The sequence below is a fragment of the Cherax quadricarinatus genome, chromosome 5 (genome assembly GCF_038502225.1).
Source record: "Cherax quadricarinatus isolate ZL_2023a chromosome 5, ASM3850222v1, whole genome shotgun sequence".
NCBI classification, from domain to species: domain Eukaryota; kingdom Metazoa; phylum Arthropoda; class Malacostraca; order Decapoda; family Parastacidae; genus Cherax; species Cherax quadricarinatus.
Window position 1 is genome coordinate 60,663,534 of NC_091296.1, and position 25,351 is coordinate 60,688,884.

Genomic DNA, 25,351 nt, shown 5'->3' on the forward strand with positions numbered 1-25,351 from the left:
AAGTATTATAGAAAAAGGATGTAGTGAGTTTTATACTTATTACTCATGGTATCATAGAAAACGTAGGGAGCTTTTAGTTACACCTATCATTCACAGTAACATTGAAAATGGATGTAGATAGTTTTGTTTAGTTACGTATATTATTCATGGCAACACTGTTCACACCAAGAATTCCATCTACGTACCTATGTGTGGAGGGTTGCGGAGGTTATCAACTCCTCACCCCGACCTAGGATAAACCCGACTGAAACTGATAAATCATTCTGTTGGTGCTAGTAGCACCAAAATAATAATGAGGAGTTAGACACATGGCGACACCAGGGAATCTTTATTGGAAAAAGTTTCACCAACCAGTGGCTTTATCAATTCAATACAACGATTATTTGAAGGTGCTGAAACTGGACACAGTATAACAAGACAACAGGCCTTAAAAATCCGAACAAAATCTTATCTTAGCCTCGCAAAACTATATACAGGGAGCCAAAATCGGGCCACCACTTGGAAAAGGCCTGGGCCGGGAGAATACCGGCGAATCTTTAATAATAATAATACAGAGACAGTGGGAGATGAAGTAATCAAATCCTTCAGCCTGAAAGTATGTGTTCACCAAGGTATTGCGGTACTAAGACTAAGGTGGTGAACACCGGCTTCCACTGTCTTCTGTGTATAGTTCTACAAGGCTGAGGGATTGACTACCACGTCTTCTGTATCTCTGCAACATTAAATATGTTTTAATGTAATGCTTATGTGATTGAATTTATTAAGTGTATAAACAACTCACTTATATTGCTTATGAGTATTTAACAAAATATTGAGGCCTAGTAGTTGGTCCCATTCTATGGCTTTGTAATCTTTTGATTACTGCCCACAGGATGAGTATGGGGTAACTACAACCCACAGGATGGGCATGGGGTAACTACATCCCACAGGATGGGCATGGGGTAACTACATCCCACAGGATGGGCATGGGGTGACTACAATCCACAGGAAATAGGGCGACTACCACCCACAGGATGGATATGGGGATGCTACTGCCCACAGGATAAGTATGGGGTGACTATAGCTCACATGATAGTTATGGGGTGCGTATTATTATTAGTATTATTATATTATAAAAAGAAGTGCTAAACCTACTAGGGTCATACAGCGCTGCTATGAGGTGCGTAATAATGCCATCAAACCAAAAAAATGGTTCGAAGAGGCATTCTTGTCAGTGCTAAGACATTCATTCATTCATTTACATTAAAAGAAACGACTGAGTGGCAGTCCTATCACTTCTTTACAATAAAGCTTTGAGGCATGTTGTTATTTATCAATAACAATAACAACTTATTGTTCCGGGAGAGATTAAGTACCCCAGACGAAATTCTTCCTATATGATACATCACTGAGTTGATGCAACACAGTTAAGAAACTATTATATTACTACTAGGCCCTTAATGTATACATTTATAAAATTTGTAGGACTACATAAATGTATACATATATAAAATTTGTAGTACATAGCCAAAATTAGTCAGTGATTAAGGGAAGTTGTGTGAACCTGTCTGATTCTCAAGGAATTTTAAGTTAAGTGTTTGAACACAATTTTCAGGAATGTTGTGAGACTTCCCTTCGTAGTAAGGTCTTTGATGGAGGATGATACATTGAGCCACTGAAAGAATGATACATCCTCCATCAAAGACCTCACTATGAAAATTAGTCCCACACCTCATAACTTCCATAGCAGGCGTTTTCACCATCCACTGGGGATACTGTCCCAAGAAATATGTAGGAGAAACAGGCAGAACTCAAGCGCCTGCAACAGAGATGACTTAAAGAATGTCTGTGACCTGATGGTTTTCACTCGGAATAACGTATTCTTGATATAAGCGTAAAGTGAATGAATTGTGGCTTCATTGACACTAAAGCAGCCGATAACCTTTAAACTATAAGAACTACTAGGATGTCTGCGATGTACAACGAGTGCCTACAGAAGTACCCTGGCAGGAGGTACTGGTCCATGTCTCCCTCTCATATTTAATCTGCATGCTGAGGTATTAGGGCGCTCAATCACACACGACTAGGCTTTCTTTATGGTGAGCTCAATACTGCTACCAGTGGTGGCAGACTCAACAAGTGGTTCTGGTGTTGTTCTTGAATGCAACAACCTGTGGCTTCTCTGAGGCTGTGAACTGCAGGGTGATGATGAGGTAGGTAGCTACGAAGTTCACCACCTGCATTGTAAACACACTTTTTAGATATATTCTGAATACAATGATGGTATGCAGTATCGACAAGCTGACAAGTAAGACACGTGAAACAGTTATGTATCTTTTTTGCAAGTACAGAGACAGCAGAAGAAAAGGTGCATATGATCAGTCTGTGAACCTTGAAGTAACAGTTTGAGGTGATCAGTCCCTCAGCCTGGAGATGTGTTCAATTTTCATGATCTTGAAACTTGGTTCAGTACTGTGAAGGTGACCATATATCCAGGTTGAAGGACTGATCACCTCAAACTATTTATCCTCAAGGTTGACGGATTGATCACATTGTATTTATTTCTCCATTGCCTCTCCTGTTTCGGTATTTGCAACCTCTGCATTCGACTGATGAAGCCTACCGAGCTGTTGTGCACATGTGTCTTATCAACATACATTCCACTTATCACAAACAAAATTATACTTTTTAGGTAAACACTTCCATACTTTTGCTACTACTACTGTTACTACTACTAGTTACTACTACTACTAGTTACTACTACTACTACTGTTACTACTACTACTACTACGTCTACTGTTATTACTTCAAATTATTTCTAATTAATTAATAATTACAGATGGTCTGAAGAGCAGATTAATATCTAAATCACTGGGGACACGGTTATCAAACAAACTGATTTCAGCAAAATAAGTCCCAGTGCTAGGACAACTCATTTTTAAAGGTTTTAACAACTGCAAGGGGGAATTTAGTGAGCCGCTAACTAGCCTTTCCAGTATATTACAGCAAAGTGGTGTCGGACCCGAGATGTTAAAGATGGCTAAAGTAATACCTGCCTTCAACTAATGAGATTAGTTCATACCATCATATTACAGCCCGATAAGCCTGACCTAATAGTAGGCAAATTATTGGAGTTAGTAATATAAGAAGCCCCTCATTGATGAGCGTAGAGATCATCTTACAGTCAAGAAGGTCTGTCGGTCGAGGGTGAAGAGTCGACACACTGTGAAGCTCACGCTCTTGTTTAACACTGCCTCCACCCGCACCACCTGTTGGTAACACTGCTCTGAGAATTATTATTATTATTTTTACGCCTGCAATCTGAGCTTCCCAAATATATGTACCTGAGGAGACATTTGTGGCGTCAATTGTTTCCCTGAATGACACCAAGAGAATTTTTCAAAAGTACATATGATCATCACTACATCATGGCATAATTATCACAATAATTGCTGGCATCATTATAACTATCCCCGTTATCATCCCTATCAATAGTCACTACATGTTTCTACCATCATATTTATTTATACTATCGATCATTATCATCACTAAATCCCTGGCCGCCCACAGAAATATTCTCAAGGGAGAGAGGATGCAAATCGTGCGTTTATTGTACGTAATTATTAGCTAAAAGAAATAATCAGATATAATAGAGCCTAATGTCAGTACCTCAGTGATGAGACACACTCAGCAAGAGCCTACAGTAGGCGAGGTTGTCACAGTTCATGGACCATGTGTGCAGTTTTGTTGCAATATGCAAGAAGGGTTCAGTGCCTCCCCCCTCCCTCATCGGGACCAATTCCTGGGGATGCCAATGATTCAATCTCTCATAATCATTATTACTGTCACTGTCATTATTGTCTATCACTATTTTCCCCCATCAACCCTACTCACCTCCGTTAAGTCAGCAGTGTACTCCTTGTTAATGGTCATCCTACATAAAAGCCTCTGACACGCCTCACGCTGTAAAATTAATGGACCATCAGAAACTACAAGATAAATGCAATATAATTACATTCACTACGGAGACGTGTGGTAAAACGGCTCCTTAATAAATGTCGTAATACCACTCCAGCGTCTTGCCTAATGTTTGTGTTTTAAAGAAACATTTACAATCGGCAGCAATTATTAATCATCTTCCATGCCGATACTGTTGTAATGTAGGTAACAGGTGCTATAATAATTAAAGTTTATGGAAATTTAAAGTGATCAGATTAGGTTGGATTGTGTTAATGCTTAGCGGAGGTTGGAGATGCTCACGTTGGATTGAGTTTATTTAGATTGGGCGGCTAGAATTAGGTTAGGTTAGGTTAAGTTAGGTCAATTTAGGTTAGGTTACGGCAGATTAGGCTAAGGTAGAGTAGGTTAGGTTTGTTTGGGTTAAAACTAGATTAGATTTCTTAGATTGAACTGGTTTAGATTGACTTCGGTTTAAATGGTTTTAATGGCCTTGGTGTGGTTGTATTAGATCTAAGTATAGTTACGTTAGGGTAGGTTACATTCAAGTTGTGTCTGTTGGGATGATTATGGTTTCTTAGAGCTAAATTGAAGTTGTGTTTTGACTGTCAGGAAAAGTTTGATTAAATCACATAAGGATTAACTAACACGACACAGGTTGTAATTTTTTTATTGTTTGCTCTTAAACCAATGAAATGGGCACTACCAGTTATCACCTGATGATATACCATGAAGACAGAATGATAAATAAGACATGTACATTACTTGGGGCGTTGCACATGTGTCTTATACAACTGTTTCCAGTTAAAATATAGGGAGGTACCACCTCTAGAACTTTACTGGGGACCCTCATCTTCAGAGAAGACAATAAACATACCTCAGGGAAAACTCAAGGTTCTCCCCGGAACCGTTTGAATATTTTCTTCTCCTACCACCCCCTATATTTTATATTATATATGTACTTTATTAATATACAGAATGGATTGATAGAAAACACAAACATGAATACACTGGTACAATATATCAAAGGTTATGAATCTCCTCCAGGTTCTCCGAAGTCGGACGAGAGCCCAGTATGCAGCAAGCATATTCCCTCTGGATGGGCACGCTCAGGCGCTGGAACATGAAAGTGGCTGCCCTTGGGTCCCTGGTGGTGTCGATGAGTCTGGAACCCAGTTCTTTAAGGAAACGTGTGGCATGTTTTCCCCATTATTCCAAGGTCTCTGTTTATATATATATATATATATATATATATATATATACACACGCTTGTAGCAAACGACCGTAAGCTCCACGGAGAGGGATCCTCGTATGACATAACACCCACATCGTGAGAAATATTCTCATTTCTCCTGAGACACAAGTCCCACTTGCCTGGTTGTATTTCAATTAACAAATTATAGAACTAGACAAACACCTGAGCATCTTCTAAAGATACCCAGGTGTTGCACACGCGTCTAATTCCTCATCCTGTCTGTATTGTATACGACATTGTAATAACAACAATGTAGACTCGTAAAAATGATGTTAAGTGAGGATTCACGTACCTACAAAAACACGGCTTTTTAAGCTCCAGCGTTCAACAGATAATGTTTTGGTCTAATAGCTAATTAAGTTGACTCGATATTAAAGTGGGAAGCGCCAGTATGTCACGTGCTCCATTCTGGACAAATTGGCGGCTTACGTTCTGCTTACAATGTAACAAGCGACCGGCAGATCGATCACCATTGTTATCACGTCTTTACTCTCCTTGTTGTGGGGAAAATTGTCAGTAAGAGCGCAGTCTGCGCTCCTCAACTACGCTTATTTTTCCGCGTATTTTGCAGCGCCTCCGTATATATGAAAATATTTTTAGTAAAAAATTTCTTCTGGTTCAGTTTAAAAAAAAAAAAAAGTCTCCAGTCGTATTATTATTTTTATTGTATTCCTGTGGAAGCACTAGGCCCGTAAGGGGTCATACAGTGCCTGAGGAGTGGATGGTCATGTGGTTTGATCCGAGATAAGGGAAGGTAGTTTCAAGACAAGATTGTCTCTAAACTCGCATCGGTGGTTCTTTACGAAATCACTTTCTTGTGTGCCTTTGTGTACTCAGCTGAGTACATCGTAATTATGTCTCCCCTGATGTGTGTTGGGGAGGGGAAGGAAAGTAATGTATTTAATAACTGATATATTATAATACATTACTCTGAATTATCTTACAAAGATGAGTTATTAATTAGTTAGTTGTTCGATATTTATGCGGTGATTTGGTCATTATCCGGAATATTCCTAATGGTTAATATTTCCACCAAGCTCTGGCCATTATTGGAATATTCTCACTCCCTGTTCAGTGCAATACTTTAAGATTCCGTCATTAATTATAACAAACTTGCTCAATGCTCAATATCTATCCGAAGATTGGGCCTTTGTTGTGTATGCTCCCAGTAATTATAAATGTTGCTTTAGTTCTTCACCTTGTTTACATAAGAGGTGGTTATTATTCTCGCTCTTCACAGTCCTTCCTGTGTCAGACCCATATCAATGTAATAATGGTACACAGTATCCACAAGTTAAAGACTTTTAACCCATCTCCCGGCTGCAGGACTGATCCTCTCCAACTACTTCCTCAAGTTTATTATTTTTTTTTATTCGCCAGTATTCTCCCGGCTCGGGTCTTTTCCAAGTAGTGGTGACCCGGCCTTGGCTCCCTATCTGGGGAGTGTCTCGAGACTTAGGTCTCCCATGGGAGGAGGTACAAGTACCTCCTCATCTTTGGGACCAAGTGTCCCCAGGCCTAGCCACATTCCCCGCCCTCACGGGGCTCGTAGGGAGAAGCTAGGCCTCTGGTCTGCCATCTACCCCGCCTCAAAGGGGCTCGTGAGGATGGCAGTCTTATGAGCTGCAGATGGTAGCAAGCTCAGGCCGTACTTCCTCAAGGTTAATGGACTGATCACGTTATCTGTATTTTTCCAATGCTTCTTCGACTGATGAAGCTATGTAGATGAAACGTTTTGGAAGAAAGTAAAACACATGTTGCACATGTGTTTTACTTGTGTGTTTATCTACAGTCTTGTGTGTTTTACTTATCTACAGTCTTTCCTGATTCGTCGTGATGTTAATCCTCTTTATACTATGTGAGAAGAATATAAACAGTATTAGGACGTTTATTAAGGAGACCATACGCTCGCCAGTTTAATGCCATACAGAGAAATTAAATAGGATTATAGTATACAGTAGGTACAAAATCAGGTGGAGTATGTAGGTAAGGTAGGGAGTTACGTAGGATAGGCTACGTGATAGCTGTGTCAGGCGTCGTCAGGATGAGTCTGGTGAGAACGTCTGCAGTCATAAAACTGCCAGAATTTTATGATGGTATTAGTAGTGGCTATAAGAGCAGATTGTAAACAGCGCTGGTGGTGCTGGTTAGTTTCCCTAATAATTAAATTTAAGTCATTGATATTCGCGTGATGGTTGTGAGAATTCTGGTGTATAGTGCAAGCATTGTTTAAATATTCTTATTGATACGCGTACCGGTGTTCCCTAATACGTTTTTACAAAGTTCTATAGGAAGTCCACAAACAATTTTGTTAACTTGTCACACCATGACTTAAGGACAAAGAATGTGCTATATCATAATAGTCTGCTCTTCTCTTTATAGAAAATGAATGTAACAACATGCACCAGGCTTCTCAAAAAGTCAGTACCCAACACACGTCATTATTGTCGCTGAAAAGTCTATATAATTATCCATTCTACCAGACAAGACAGATTCTCATTGCTTCCAGTGAGGCAGGTTTCAGACTACTTGTCCTGCCTGTCATATCCATCATTATCAAGAATTTAGTTACTATGAGAAACACATTCCACAAAGAAATACCGTTGTAGTTTACACCATACTATATGGTGGATACCACAAATTGTTAGGAAAGACTTCTAGACCTTTGGGATAAGGTGGATACCACAAATTGTTAGGAAAGACTTCTAGACCTTTGGGATAAGGCATCAGTTAACTAAACTGCGCATGTCAAACAGACATGCGTACTGTCTATTTGACATGCAGGTTATTTATGTATTGATGTTATATCGGAAGTCTTACAGTCATCTCATGAACTTCACAGACATCAAGTTAGTTATCGGGGAAACCAACTATTAACACCACAGACACTGTTTAGAATCTGCTCTTATTGCCATTATAACATCACATAAAATTCTGCCAGTGTAAGATTTCTGATGTTCTCAGCAGGTTCAGTCTGTCCCAACCTTACACAACCATCAAGTAGAACTCGCCCAGTATATTACCTCATCTTGTACCTACTGTAAAGAAGACTATTTCCTATCTCTGTATTGGACTGAAATAACTCCTGGCGAGAGAAAAGTTTTCGCAAAATATATCTTAATACCACTTTTGTATCTTGGATACTTGGCTGTGTTTATACACCCTACCTCCTGTAAAACGGTGTTCAACCGTCCTGATCCTGTGGCGGTGTTCAACCCTCCTAATTCTGTGACAGTGTTCAACCCTCCTCTGACTGTGCTTAACCCTCCTCCTTTTCAGGTGCTCAACCCTCCTCCTCTTGAGGTGCTCAACCTCCACCTCCTCCTCCTCCTCCTCCTCCTTTGATGAGGTGTTCAGCTAGAAACTAATCAATACACAACACAACAATGGAAACAATTATACCGCGCAGCATTGGCAGTGAAGGAGAAATAACACCTATTATAACCAATCTATCGTAATGACAACATCTGCCACTTAGATCTTAAATTATGAACTGCTCAATTATTCTACACTGTCTGCGTATGTGTGTGATAATTCCTTAATTTTATATGCCAATACATGAACAATAGCTGCGCTCTTACGGTACAATATGTGTTTGATTAATATTTATAACGTTTATGTCATTACAGGATATACAACTGAGTTCGTAGTGTCCCGTCTTCTGTTATTTATCTATCCAAATTAATAAAGGCTTAAGGTGAGCCCTCGAGTCACTGGAACAGCACAGGATGAAGTGGAGCGTAAACTACGTATAAGGTACTAAAGAGCACTGACAGAGAAAGACATGTGGTTGTCATGGAGATAGAACAAGAGAGTAATGACAGGGGAAGACGACGGGTTGCCTGATATGGCTGGTGCCAGAGAAGGGGCACTGACGGTAGAGAGGAACAAGATGGTTGACACGGAAGGGAGCACTTCAAGACAGCCCAGACAGAAGCTCAAGGCTCAGAAGCACTGGTAGAGAGGAAGAGTAGTGAATTGTTGAGATGAACTGAGTGACGAGGTCGTGGAAGGTTAAGATGGAAAGTTAATGGTGGGACTATCAGCTGGAACTCTAAGAGAGGGTACAGCTCGATGAGCACATAAAAATCTCATGTGCTTTACAACTATGCATGAAAGCAACTGTATACTCTGCTCAGGTTCAAGCGCTTCTTTATGCACAGACAACTTCCTTTCATCAACACTTAGGTAATGATAATGTATTCTTAATGGTAGAGTGTCTGTCTCGCGATTAGCGCACGAAGGGTAGAGCCTCCACAACTCTCTCTCTCTCTCTCTCTCTCTCTCTCTCTCTCTCTCTCTCTCTCTCTCTCTTTCTCTCTCTCACTATCTTCACGGTTTTAGCGCTTCACATTAAAGTCAACGGAGCATCAAGTGTTAGCGGAGAACATCTTTGGGTTTTATTCTGAGGATATTTAAACAGATTCCCGAAGGGAATATTTGCTGGAAGTTAAGGGGCAGCGGTCAAACATGTATATAACTTTTATATAAAAAATGAATAAATTAATGAGATATAGGTACTGACATATATATAAGATACTTTGCCTTTTTTGTAAGCTGGTCCGGAATTAAGACAATCTGCATCATTCTAAAGAGCTGGAGGGTGATGGTGATGATGTAATGAGTAGTGCCTGACGTTATGGTGTTGTAGAGGAAGACTGTGGAGGCACTCATAGTGTTGAGGAGCAACAGAGCCGCCGGAGGTCCAGTGTAGGACACGACCTCCCGTAGGATGTCGTCCACTGCCAGCAAGCGGAGTCCTGGCGACCTGCAGACCCCGAAGACGCTACCGAGTGCGGTGGAGACGTTTTTTGGAGTTGAAGGAAGATCACTTTGAGTCTCCTGGGGTTTCACTGGGATCTTTTTAATGTTCTTTGGGGCCCTCGAAGCATTCTTAGATTGTGGGGTTATCCCCTGGCTGTCTTGATTGCGTCGTTCTATGCATGTTTTAGTACAGCTAAAGTCAAAGGCAGGTGTAGTGTGCACTACCCAAGGAGTGATCTTGGGCATCTGAAGAGACTTCACAGTGTCTTCCATTTCGATGCTCAGGAGCTTAACCAGGACGTAGAGCAACAGGAGCAGCGCCTCGATCGTCAGATCAGCAAATCTGTTGCCTATTTTCGTGACGACGTTCGTGACACTGAAGAACATAGCCAGGTCCCTACTGACAAGAGTCCACGAGTTACCCAAGACAAATGCGGCGATGCAGAAGAACACAGGTGCATCATCAAGGCAGACCTTGCACCTCCTCATGTTAACTCCGGCACTACTCAACCATCGCAAAATATTAGCCAAAGAACGGCTATATATGAAGAGGTAAAGATAAAGCGCCATCACCAAAAGGTACCAGTATGTACTAAGGATGTTCCTTAACACATCCTTGGTCTTGCTGTTCGTGTAAGCCTCGTAATGAACCACCAGAGCTGTTACGGACATTCCAAACATTCCCACCAGCACAAGAAAGGTCCAAAATATGGCCGTGACGGAGGGCTGTAGCTCTAAGGTTCCTGCTGCAGAATACGACCAACTGTACGGGAACCCACCCAGGAGCCTGAAGAAGCCCAGGACGAGCGTGAAGCTGTAGAGGGACCGTGCCATCTTCAGTTCTGAAACTCTGGGCAATGACAGTGTATTATATCGAGTAGGGGAAAGATCTGAAATGCCCTCGAGATGATTCAGGTCTTGAGATCAACAAAATGAGGATCAAACTTATACTTAGGCTCTTCCCTTGCCAAAGACGTCGCCAGAAAATTTACAGATCAAAATTGGGATTCAAACACAGGTTAAAGTGTTCCGAGACCCGTACTCATCATCTGGTGTTACAACACTGGACCTCATGATAAGCCTGGGGTAGCTTTTCAAAACTCTGGGACAGCACCCTGAACCCGAGAAGTGGTCTGTACCGATGCTCCAAGACTCCCGGACAACATCCAAGACCTAACAAGTGTGCTCTGTAGTAGCGCACCTTCAAAACTAGTACCAGCGACCGACGCGATCTATATTGCTCTAAAGTCAAGACTGACGCGCCCCGAGACATGAGGGGTGGTGGACCTAGAGGGGTAGTTGGACCCGACGGGTTGTGGGGACCGGTGGGGAAACTTGAGGGGAGAGTAGTCAAGAGGGATGAGCAGACATTAGGAGTTAGTAGAATCCTCAAAATTTGTCCATTCCTCAGGTCGGCCCACCCACCCCACAGGTCGGCCCACCCACTTTACAGGTCGGCCCACCCACCCCACAAGTCGGTCCACCCACCCCGCAGGTCGGCCCACCCAACCCGCAGGTCGGCCCACCCACCCCGCAGGTCGGTCCACCCACCCCACAGGTCGGTCCACCCACCCCACAGGTCGGTCCACCCACCCCACAAGTCGGTCCACCCACCCCACAGGTCGGCCCACCCACCCCACAGGTCGACCCACCTACCCCGCAGGTCTCCCCACCCATCCCTCAAGTCTGTCCACCCCCATCCCCCCACCATTCAGGTGGGACAACAGAGTGGTGAGGGGAAAGAGGTCAGAAACACCTGGAGAAATAAGTAAATAACTTTATTTAGACACTGAGAATATAACACAAACTTCTACACAGATTTTGAGGAGACAGGAGACGAGGATTTACGACCATAGAACATAAGGAGGTGGCAAGGAAGAGTACGAGAAGATAGAAACCTTTCTTGTAGAGTACCAAGCAGTGTGGCTCATTTCCACTCTAGTTCTTCGTTCCTTCTCCCCAGGATGCGACCCACAATAGCCAGGTAAAGAATAGGAGAAAAACAAAGACTAGTAGATGCTATGGGTACATATGTATATTATTAAACAGATTTAACTCAAGATAAAACAAGATAGAGTGAGAGGGCGTGAGTCGGAGACGCATTATCACCAGTGTAACTATCATTCCCTCGCACATGACGAGTCTCGCAAATAAATGACATAATCGAACTTAATGCAACCAGTGGCTGGTGCCTCACAGTTCTCATGGAAGTGGCGCCCCTGCTGTGGGTAGTAGTGGTGGTGGGTAGTGATAGTAGTGGATAGTCTACCTACCTGGAGGGTGTTCCGGGGTCAACGCCCCCGCAGCCCAGTCCTTGACCAGACCTCCTGGTGGATCAGGGCCTGATCAACCAGGCTGTTACTGCTGGCCACACATAGTCCAACGTATGAACCGCAGTCCGGCTGATCGGGTACTGACTTTAGGTATCTGTCTAGCTCCCGCTTGAATACAGCCAGGGGTCTATTGGTAATTCTCCGTATGCCTCGTGGGAGGCTGTTAAGTCTTGGGCCCCGGATACTTAGTGTTTTCTCTTAGTGTACTAGTGGCGCCCCTACTTTTCACTGGGGGTATGTTGCACCGTCTGCCAAGTCTCTTGCTTTCATAGGGAGTAATTTCTGTGTGCAGATTAGGGACCAGTCCCTCCAGGATCTTCCAGGTGTAGATTATGATGTATCTCTCTCGCCTACTCTCCAGTGAGTACAAGTGCTTCCAAGCGTCCCCAGTAGTTAAGGTGTTCGATGGAACTTATATGTGCAGTAAAGGTTCTCTGTACATCCTCTAGATTTGCGATTTCACCTGCTTTGAATGGAGACGTTAAAGTACAGCAGTATTCTAGCCTAGAGAGAACAAGTGATGGGTAGCAGCAGTGGTGGGTAGTAGTGGTGGACAGAAGCAGTGGTGGGTGGTGGTGGATAGCAGTGGTGGTGGATAGAAGCAGTGGTGGGTATTAGTGGTGGTGGATAGAAGCAGTGGTGGGTAGTAGTGATGGTAGTGGATAGAAGCAGTGTTGGATAGCAGCAGCAGTGGTGGATAGCAGCAGTGGTGGGTAGCAGCAGTGGTGGATAGAAGTAGTGGTGGATAGAAGCAGTGGTGGGTGACAGTAGTGGTGGATGGTAGCAGCAGTGGTGGTGGTGGCGGGTAGTAGTGATGGTAGGCATCAGTAGTGGTGGTGGGTAGCAGTAGTGGTGGGTAGTAGTGGGTATTAATGGTACTAGGTAGCAGTGGTGGTGGTGGGTAGTAACGGTGGTAAGTAGCAGTGGAGGTGGTGATCATGGGTCTAGTATTAATGGTACACAATAACGACAAGTTGATAAGTAAGACATATGTGTAACACCTGAAACATTTATTCCCAAGACGCTTCGCCAGCCGGTGGCTATATAAATTCCACACAGAGGTTATATGAAGGTGTTGAGACCAGAGAAGACGAGGCCTGGTGGCCTGGTGGCTAAAGCTCCCGCTTCACACACGGAGGGCCCGGGTTCGATTCCCGGCGGGTGGAAACATTCCGACACGTTTCCTTACACCTGTTGTCCTGTTCACCTAGCAGCAAATAGGTACCTGGGTGTTAGTCGACTGGTGTGGGTCGCATCCTGGGGGACAAGATTAAGGACCCCAATGGAAATAAGTTAGACAGTCCTCGATGACGCACTGACTTTCTTGGGTTATCCTGGGTGGCTAACCCTCCGGGGTTAAAAATCCGAACGAAATCTTATCCTAGATGGTGTTGGCAGCGAATGACCGGAGCACAGACAGGAAGATGGACTGTTATATGTCAGCTGAGGTGCAGCAGCTGAAGGCATCATCACTGTCAACTATAACGACCCTTAATACTTCAGAGAACGAGGGACAGTTTTTATGAAAAGTATAAATGGAAAAATATATGAATAACAGGTAAATATAAGCAATGTGGAGAATTATAAATGACACAAACCTCACACAATTTACTTAATAATAAACACAAACACGAAGCAATTCCTAACTGAATAAAAACAATGAAAAGATAAAAAAATACGAAAGTGAATGAAAGCTAAGATAGGCAATTGTACAAGAGCGGAAGGCGGCATGATTTCGCTCGTGACATTACTGACAGACTGCTCCAGTGATCGAAGGTTACGTGATTAACTTGCAGATGTAGCAGAAGATGGTCACCAGCAGACAAACAGACACCAGTGGCATGAACAGGCAAGAATCCTCCATAAGAGTGGCATGACAATCAGCACCGTGTAGAGGAGCAAACAGTCTGGAGTGAGCCGTGACGTACAGCGGTGAACCAGGCTGGCAGTTAGTGTAGTTTAATATCTTTATCTTTAATATCTGTAATCTACTGACTACCGCCCATCCTGTGGGCGGTAGTCCCTCCACTGGGGTCCTCTATCTTGTCCCCCAGGATGCGACCCACACCAGTCGACTAACACCCAGGTACATACTTGCTTGCTAGGTGAACAAGGACAGTAGGTGTAAGAAAACGCCCAATGTTTCCACCCTTGCCGGGGATCGAACCACAGACACTGTGTGAGGCGAGAGCGTTACCTACCAGGCCACGGGACACGAAAGAATTTCTAAGAAACTCTTGCAGCTCATGTTATACCTCATGAAAAAAAGTCACTGACTTTTTTTTAGGTAATTTACATTATGTATGACAATTGAACTTATGTGTACCTGTACCTAAACAAACTTACTGGAGCAATCAAAACACGAGCTACGGAAGAGAAGCACACACACACAGCAGTGTGCTATAATGGTTCCACAAATCAAGACAGATAACAGCTGTAAAAATAAGAGAATAATACTACCGAGGCCATTAGCCGACGATGTAGTGAGCCCACACGGGTGTGGCGCTCCACATAAGCAAAAATGTAAGGAAAGAAAGTAAGAAGCAAGTAGGTTTATTCAGGTATACACAAATACAAGACTCACGAAATCGTAATGACACGATTGCAAGTACACCCTACCACGGGTGGGGTTAGAACCCGCGATCACAGTCTCAAAACTCTAGACCGTCGCGTTAGCCACTGGACCAGCTAGCCACAATAAGATTCATCCAGCTAGGTATATTTCTACACCACAGGAAGATAAGCATAGGCACCACTGTGACCACAAATGCAAGTTTTTACAGACGAATCTTCCACACAAATCCAGTTACACAAATTATCATACATAGCAGCATATGTGTAGAGACTCTGGGATAACCCAAAAAAGTCAAAGTGACTTAATTGGGGTACTTCATGCATGGAAGGAAGGACTGGTAAGTAAATACATAAGGAAGGAAACATGCAAGCACATAAGTAACGTAAGTGGGTAAGTAGGTAAGTAGTAAGCAGTATAATGCTTATTTATTTATTTATTTATTTTATGTCTTTGCAAACAGTACACTGAGATTTTGTATTTACAATAGTGGGTTGCAATGCAAAGAGAGCCTCTATTATGCCTAGGTATTATGGGCCAACTTAACATTATTGGCTTACAGACTACTAGCTTACTAGCAGAACGTTTCTATTTCTTGAGACAGCTTGTAGAGAGAAGCGTTTATCCTTGAGAAATCTTGCACGGGAAGACGACTCCTTCTTCAGCATGTTAGAGCTGAAGCTTCAAATGAATAAAGCTCTAATAATTATTAGAAATAAGCTTTTAAGAGCATGGTTAGCCATGTACAATTTACGTTTTCTATGAGAAATACAGTATTAAGAAAACGGCTGTGTACAGAGATGTGGGTAACGTGTAAATATTGCATTAACAGTACACTACAAGTGTAAATATTGCATTAACAGTACACTACAAGTGTAAATATTGCATTAACAGTACACTACAAGTGTAAATATTGCAATGAAAGTGGATAGCTAGTGTAAATATTATATTAAATATGGATAACTGGTGTCAATATTACATTAAAAGTGGATAACTAGTGTCAATATTACATTAAATGTGGATAACTGGTGTAAAAATCCCATTCATGTACAGTGCCAAGAAGTGTGACTTCAGTGTCAAGTGCAAACTCCTACTGTATGCAGATGACAGTGCTCTGTTAGTGACAGGTAAAGACCCACAAGATATTGCTAATGTTTTAACACTGGAACTGGAGTCCTGCAGCAAATGGTTAGTAGACAACAAACTATCATTACACCTAGGGAAAACTGAAGCCATTCTCTTTGGAACGAAACATAAACTGAGAAGGGTAAATAATTTTAATGTTCAGTGTAATGGGGAGTCTATCACTTTGGTTTCATCAGTTAAATATCTGGGAATCCCCTTTATATGTAAGTAAGTAAGTAAATTTATTCAGGTATACACAATACAGTTACATAGAATTATCATACATAGCAGCATATGTGTAGAGAACGTAGGATAACCCAAAAAAGTCAGACAGACCCATGCATGTCAGGAGAATTGATAGGGAAGAGTGTAGTAAAGAAAGCGAATGCCAGGCTGAAGTTCCTGTATAGACAAGCACAGTGTCTACCTACTGAGGCTCGCAGGACCCTATGTCTAACCCTTATACAGTGCCATATGGATTACGCTTGCTCTTCTTGGTACTCTGCCTTGACAAAAAAAAACTGAAAGATAGACTGCAAATCACCCAGAACAAAATCGTAAGATTCATCCTGGGGCTGGGACCAAGAGAACATGTAGTCCAGGATGAATTACAGCAGTTGGATATGCTGAATGTTGAAGACAGAGTAAAACAACTGAAGCTAAATCATGTTTATAAAATTGCTCACGAACAGTGTCCAGAATATCTTGCTGTCAATTTTGTCAAGGTTGGGAACCATAGCAATCATCGCACTAGGGGGAGAGAGCACAACTTTGTAGTACCCACAGTCAGTGGCCAGGCTTCAAACACCTTTTATTGTACAGCAATAAAGGAATGGAACAGACTACCCACAAATGTCAAGGCCAGTCATAGCTTGATCCAGTTCAAGGAGACTGCCAAAAAGTGTCTGATGAATGAAGCAACAGAAAGGGAGGGGAATGATTTTCTATTTTTTAGCTAAAATACGTGTAAATTTTACCTTATCCCTAGTAATGACCCTCGTATTGTAGATAGTCTTAATGACCCTCGTGTAGTAGATAGTCTTTTTAGTATGATAATAAGATGTTATCTTCATTATAGAATAATAAGAAAATATTATAACCTTTATATTATAATAATAAGGTAAAAGGACCCCAATGGAAATAAGTCACTCTGTCTGACTTTTTTGGGTTATCCTAGGTTCTCTACACATATGCTGCTATGTATGATAATTCTATGTAACTGTATTTGTGTATACCTGAATAAACTTACTTACTTACTTACTTACTTCCACTGTAATTCTTCGTTCCTCTCCCCAGGATGCGATCCACAACAGTCAGATAACAGTTAGCTACCTCTGTACTGCTCAGTGAACAATGGTGACAGCTGTAAGAAAACGTTCTCAGCTGCTGCACTCGCCCCCGGATTTTAACCCGAGTTATTCCGTTGTAAATCGAAGGTCCTAAAACTTTCTAAGGAATATTTCCCTGGTGAGCACCCGGAGGTGCTCGTGGAACAAGTGGCTGCACCATCGGTGTATGTACGGACTGACTTATTTCTATGAGCACAAACCGGGTTTTCTAAAAAAAAAAATTATATATATATATATATATATATATATATATATATATATATATATATATATATATATATATATATATATATATATATATATATATATATATAGTGTTGGAGTGGTTGGTACTTTTGTTTAATAAATGTATGAAAGAGGGGAAGGTACCTAGGGATTGGCGGAGAGCATGTATAGTCCCTTTATATAAAGGGAAGGGGGACAAAAGAGATTGTAAAAATTATAGAGGAATAAGTTCACTGAGTATACCAGAAAAAGTGTACGGTAGGGTTATTACTGAAAGAATTAGAGGTAAGACAGAACGTAGGATTGCGGATGAGCAAGGAGGTTTTAGAGTGGATAGGGGTTGTGTAGATCAAGAGTTTACATTGAAGCATATATGTGAACAGTATTTAGATAAAGGTAGGGAAGTTTTTAGTGCATTTATGGATTTAGAAAAGGCATATGATAGAGTGGATAGAGGAGCAATGTGGCAGATGTTGCAAGTATATGGAATAGGTGGTAAGTTATTAAATGCTGTAAAGAGTTTTTATGAAGATAGTGAGGCTCAGGTTAGGGTGTGTAGAAGAGAGGGAGACTATTTCCCGGTAAAAGTAGGTCTTAGACAGGGATGTGTAATGTCACCATGGTTGTTTAATATATTTATAGGTGGGGCTTTAAAAGAAGTAAATGCTAGGGTGTTCGGGAGAGGGGTGGGATTAAATTATGGGGAATCAAACACAAAATGGGAATTGACACAATTACCTTTTGCTGATGATACTGTGCTTATGGGAGATTCTAAAGAAAAATTGCAAAGGTTAATGTATGAGTTTGGGAGTGTGTGTAAGGGTAGAAAGTTGAAAGTGAACATAGAAAAGAGTAAGGTGATGAGGGTATCAAATGATTTAGATAAAAAAAAATGGATATCAAATTGGGGAGGAATATGGAAGAAGTGAATGTTTTCAGATACTTGGGGGTTGACGTGTCGGCGGATGGATTTATGAAGGATGAGGTTAATCATAGAATTGATGAGGGAAAAAAGGTGAGTGGTGCGTTGAGTTATATGTGGAGGCAAAGCAGGGAATGTATGGAAGTATAGTAGTACCAACACTCTTATATGGGTGTGAAGCTTGGGTTGTGAATGCAGCAGCGAGGAGGAGGTTGGAGGCAGTGGAGATGTCCTGTCTAAGGGCAATGCGTGGTGTAAACATTATGCAGAAAATTCGGAGTGTGGAAATTAGGAGAAGGTGTGGAGTTAATAAAAGTATTAGTCAGAGGGCTGAAGAGGGGTGGTTGAGATGGTTTGGTCATTTAGAGAGAATGGATCAAAGTAGAATGACATGGAGAGCATTTAAATCTGTAGAAGGAAGGCGGGGTAGGGGTCGTCCTCGAAAAGGTTGGAAGGAAGGGGTAAGGGAGGTTTTGTGCACGAGGGGCTTGGATTTCCAGCAGGCGTGCATGAGCGTGTTCGATAGGAGTGAACGGAGACGAATGGTATTTGGTACCTGACGATCTGTTGGAGTGTGAGCAGGGTAATATTTAGTGAAGGGATTCAGGGAAACCGGTTATTTTTATATAGCCAGACTTGAGTCCTGGAAATGGGAAGTACAATGCCTGCACTCTAAAGGAGGGGTTCGGGATATTAGCAGTTTGGAGGGATATGTTGTGTATCTTTATACGTATATGCTTCTAAACTGTTGTGTTCTGAGCATCTCTGCAAAAACAGTGATAATGTGTGAGTGAGGTGAAAGTGTTGAAGGATGATGAAAGTATTTTCTTTTTGGGGATTTTCTTTCTTTTTGGGTCACCCTGCCTCGGTGGGAGACGGCCGACTTGTTGAAAAAAAAATTATATATATATATATATATATATATATATATAAAATATATATATATATATATATATATATATATATATATATATATATTTTATATATATTATATTTTATATATATATATATATTATATATATATATATATATATATATATATATATATATATATATATATATATATATATATATATATATATATATATATATATATATATATATATATATATATATATATATATATATATATATATATATATATATATATATATATATATATATATATATATATATATATATATATATATATATATATATATATATATATATATATATATATATATATATATATATATATATATATATATATATATATATATATATATATATATATATATATATATATATATATATATATATATATATATATATATATATATATATATATATATATATATATATATATATATATATATATATATATATATATATATATATATATATATATATATATATATATATATATATATATATATATATATATATATATATATATATATATATATATATATATATATATATATATATATATATATATATATATATATATATATATATATATATATATATATATATATATATATATATATATATATATATATATATATATATATATATATATATATATATATATATATATATATATATATATATATATATATATATATATATTATATATATATATATATATATATATATATATATATATATATATATATATATATATATATATATATATATATATATATATATATATATATATATATATATATATATATATATATATATATATATATATATATATATATATATATATATATATATATATATATATATATATATATATATATATATATATATATATATATATATATATATATATATATATATATATATATATATATATATATATATATATATATATATATATATATATATATATATATATATATATATATATATATATATATATATATATATATATATATATATATATATATATATATATATATATATATATATATATATATATATATATATATATATATATATATATATATATATATATATATATATATATATATATATATATATATATATATATATATATATATATATATATATATATATATATATATATATATATATATATATATATATATATATATATATATATATATATATATATATATATATATATATATATATATATATATATATATATATATATATATATATATATATATATATATATATATATATATATATATATATATATATATATATATATATATATATATTTCATATATATATAATATATATATATATAATACAGTGGATCCTCGACTAACGCTATTAATCCGTTCCTGAGAGTTCATCGTTAGTCAAAATAATCGTTAGTCAAGTTAATTTTCCCCATAAGAAATAATGGAAATCAAATTAATCCGTGCAAGATACCCAAAAGTATTGAAAAAAAAATTTTAACAAATGAAATATTAATTTTAATACACAAACAAAGAAGAAGACATGCACAGTTACATGACACTTACCTTTATTGAAGATCGGTGGATGATTGATTGGGATGGGAGGGAGGGAGTGTGTTGATGGTCTTAGTGTTTAGAAGGGAATTCCCTTCCATTAGGACTTAAGGTGGCAAGTCCTTTTTCAGGGGTTACTTCCCTTCTTTTAATGCCACTAGGACCAGCGAGAGTCACTGGACCTCTGTCGCACAACATATCTGCCCATGAGGCCTGTACCTCCCGTTCCTTTATGACATTCCTAACGTGTTTCACAACATTGTCAGTGTCACCATTAAACACTTGTTCAGGTTTCAGTTCTTCACTGTCTATGTACTCCTTGAATTCCTGCACATGTTTTTCAGCTGCGTGTTGGTCCAAACTGGCAGCCTCAACATGCCTTATCACACTATGTATGCCACTACGATTCTGAAATCTCTCAAACCAACCTTTGCTGGCCATTAAATTATTCCTCACATCACCACTAGTTGCTGGCATTTTTCTAATTAAATCGTCATGCAACTTCCTAAGCCCTTTTCACATATGATCGCTTGAGATGCTATCTCCTGCTATCTGTTTTTCGTTTATCCACACCAATAACAGTCTCTCAACAACATCTATCACTTGCGATCTCAGTTTCGAAAACATAGTTGCACCTTTGGCAAGAACAGCTTCCTTGATTGCCGTTTTCTTGGCCACAATAGTAGCGATGGTTGATTGGGGTTTTGTGCACAGCCTGGCCAGCTCAGAGACGCACTCCACTTTCATACTTAGCAATGATCTCTTTCTTCATATCCATAGTAATTCTCACCCTTTTTGCTGTAGGGTTGGCACTAGAAGCTTTCTTGGGGCCCATGGTGACTTATTTTGCAGGTGCAATCACTAAAAAGGCTGTGATAATATGAAATGTTCCGATTGTATGCTTGGAAGCGACCGTGGTGGCTGGCTGGCTTGTAAACACTGGCCAGAAGTGGACGTGTCTCAGACGGAAGGAATAGTGTTGGTCGAATTTTTTAGCGCTAATCGAGGCAAAAATTTTTGCGATAAAATGTATTGCTAGTCAGATTTATCGTTAATCGATGCCATCGCTGGTCGAGGGTCCACTGTATATTATATATATATATATATATATATATATATATATATATATATATATATATATATATATATATATATATATATATATATATATATATATATATATATATATATATATCTGCATATTTATAATATATATATTATATATATATAATTTATTATAAGTATATTTATATATATATAATATATATATATATATATATATATATATATATATATATATATAATATATATATATATATATATATATATATATATATATATATATATATATATATATATTATATATATATATATATATATATATATATATATATATATATATATATATATATATATATATATATATATATATATATATATATATATATATATATATATATATATATATATATATATATATATATATATTAATAATAATAATCCATAGAGTAGTTCTACCTCGAGTACCTCTTCGTCCAGGTCAGTTAACTTCCCAACCTTTCTGGACACGCGGAATGTTCGGAGATTGATGAACGATCTCTTGTTGCTAACGTATTATAAATTCCTCAACACACTCCGTTCCTCTCTCCTTTCCCCCTTGTTTCCCCTCTGTGCTCCCTCTCAGGGGTCACGCAGTGAGGGGAGACCACTTAGACGGTGGCAGCAGTGACCACAGTGACAAATGACCCACTGGCGGCACTCTTGACAAACGAGATGGTACTTACCTGGAGTCTACCTGGAGGGCATTTCGGAGATCAACGCCCCCGCGGCCCGGTCCATGACCAGGCCTCCTGGTGGATCAATGAGGCTGTTAATACTGGCCACGTAGTCCACATCCGGCAGATCCGGATCCGGCACTGCTTACTGCGACTCACTGTATAATTGTTGGTTTTTTGACGCTCTATCTGGAGTTTCTTCCGGGGTCACCGTCCCCGTGCCCCGGTCCCAGACCAGGCCCTGGGGCCTGATCAATCAAACTGTTAGTGCCTATAGCCTTTAGTCCAGCGTTCGCACCACAACCTGGCTGATCAGGAACTGTTATGAGGTATCTTCACCAGGTGCCAGATCAAACAGGCTGTGGTAGATATATGGGCGAGCGGACCGCCAGCAGTAACAGCCTGGCTTATCAGGAAAGCACCAGATGAACTTGTCCTGAGGCCGGGCTCTTGGGGTAGACAAACTCTCGAAACTCATCGAAGGTTTGTCAGAGGTATATAATCTGGCCAGTTTCCTCTAGAAAACAGCTAAGAGTTTGTTGGCAATCCCATTAGGCGTGAAAGGAGGATGTTGAAGAGTCGTGGTCCCTTTACAATTATTCAGTTCTTTCTCAGTGTACTCATCGCTCCTCTGCTTTCACTGGAGGTATCCTGCACCGTCTGCCAGGCCTATGTTTATTAGTAGTAATTTCGCTGTTCAGGTTTGAAATCAATTCCTCCTATATCTTCCAGGTGTAGATTATGATGCATGTTTCTCGTCTACGTTCTCGGGAGTAGAGTTCTAGGGACTAAGTACTCCTAGTAATTCAGGTGCTTGACGGAATTTATACGAGCCGTGAAGGTTCTATGTACATTTTCCAGCTCAGCAATTTCGCCTACCTTGAAGGGGGTTGTTAGTTCTCTCGTGGCAATACTCCAGCCAAGAGAGAACGAGTGACCCGAGGTGTTTTATCGTTGGCTTGGCATACATTGTTTTGAAGATTTGAATTATCCAACCCACCATTTTCCTTGTAGTTGGAATAATAACGTTGTTGTCAGGTACTGGTAGCAGGATTGAGGCACTGGTAGCAGAGGTGAGGCACTGGTAGCACGGGTGAGGCACTAGTAGAAGAAGCGAGGCACTGGTAGCACGGGTGAGGCGCTGGTAGCAGCGGCGAGGCACTAATAGCGGTGAGGCACTGGTAGCAGCGATGAAGCACTGGTAGCACGGGTGAGGCACTGGTAGCAGGAGCGAGGCACTGGTAGCAGAGGTTAGGCACTAGAAACAGGGGTGAGGCACTGGTAGCAGGCTGGCCACTTAATGATGAAGGTTAAAGGTCACATACCTTGACCTAACCTATATGTTTGTGGTAAGAGGGGTCAAGAACCGAAATGAATGGAGAGAGAGAGAGAGAGAGAGAGAGAGAGAGAGAGAGAGAGAGAGAGAGAGAGAGAGAGAGAGAGAGAGAGAGAGAGAGAGAGAGAGAGAGAGAGATTTAGAAATTAATCATATGGATGTAGGGGTACACATGAAAGACAGGGTTGGGTGGAATGCATTTTCTTGAACTGCAGGAAAGTGTTTGATACGGCAGTACACCAGAGATTAACCCAGAAACTGGAGGAAGAAGTGTTACAAGGCAGACAGCTGTCTCCTTGTTTGGTACAAGAGTCTTGGTGAACTTTTTGTGTTCCATTCCAATGATTGTTTTTCTCTTTTGCTGAAACTGTCCAGATAAACTGTACATCACCAGCATATACAAGATTAGCAAACTTCAGAATATCAACTTACATAACGAATCCTTCAGCACCTTATATCCGACATATGTTAGGGAATTATTGCGTACGAAGATCCAGCATGGAGTCCAGACCTGGTCAAGTACGTGAAGAAACTGGAAAAAGTCCAAACGTTTGCAACCAGACTAGTCCTAGAACTGAGAGAGATGTACTAAGATGAGAGGCTGCAGGAACTAAACCTGACGATCTTGGCGGAGAGAAGGATAAGGAGAATATAAGATACAAATTCCTAAGACTGATGACTGATCAAAGGGACACAGGTGGAAGCTGAGGACAGATGAGCCACAGGGATGTAAGGAAGTATTCATTGAGTCTCAGGTTAAAATGTAAAACGACTTTGATGAGGCAAGTGTGGAGGCAAAGTCGATACACAGCTTCAAGAGTAGATATGATAAGGCCCAAGAGACCAGACGTTAGTGACGTTGATGAACAAGGTCTAAGAGGCGGAGCCAGGAGCTCAATACCGAGTCCCCGCATACACAACTAATCCGGCACACACATACACACCAGGGCACCAGATCTAACACCTGATATGAAAGTTCAACTCTAGATACGATGCTGATAACGAGCGCTTCAGAAATAATGACACTAATTACAGTAGTAATTATCACAGAGCTTAGTGTCCCCACCTTAATACCCACAGGCTCGTCCCTAGCACCCACAGCCTCATCCCTAACACCCAGAGCATCGTCCCTAGCACCCACATATCATTTCCTGATCAGCTGGGCTGTGGTGCATACGTTGTACTGTAGGAAGCGGGCATCAGCAGCCTTATGCATGATGGTAGGGTGTTGAAGTATCATGGTCCTTTTACACTTACTGAATTATCTATCAGTGTACTC

At 39.7% G+C, this 25,351-nt stretch overlaps 1 protein-coding gene across 5 annotated transcripts in view; it reads right to left on the reverse strand.

Annotated features, from left to right (window-relative positions):
- Positions 1-209: 209 nt before the first annotated feature.
- The window catches only part of LOC138855183 (uncharacterized), a 100,273-nt gene continuing 75,131 nt past the window's right edge, over positions 210-25,351 (reverse strand). For 3 of the 5 annotated variants that reach the window (XR_011394370.1, XM_070103019.1, XM_070103017.1), the window contains 3 exons: positions 3,874-3,942; positions 3,162-3,248; positions 211-2,216 (listed from right to left, as the gene is read on the reverse strand). Coding sequence is in view for 3 of the 5 variants with exons in the window: in XM_070103019.1 (XP_069959120.1) it covers positions 2,112-2,216; positions 3,162-3,248; positions 3,874-3,912 (231 nt within the window). In the remaining 2 variants the exon portion in view is untranslated. Of the gene's footprint in view, positions 2,217-3,161; positions 3,249-3,873; positions 3,943-15,317; positions 15,542-25,351 lie in introns of those variants that run through there. The other 2 variants (XR_011394367.1, XM_070103004.1) reach the window with 2 other exon arrangements.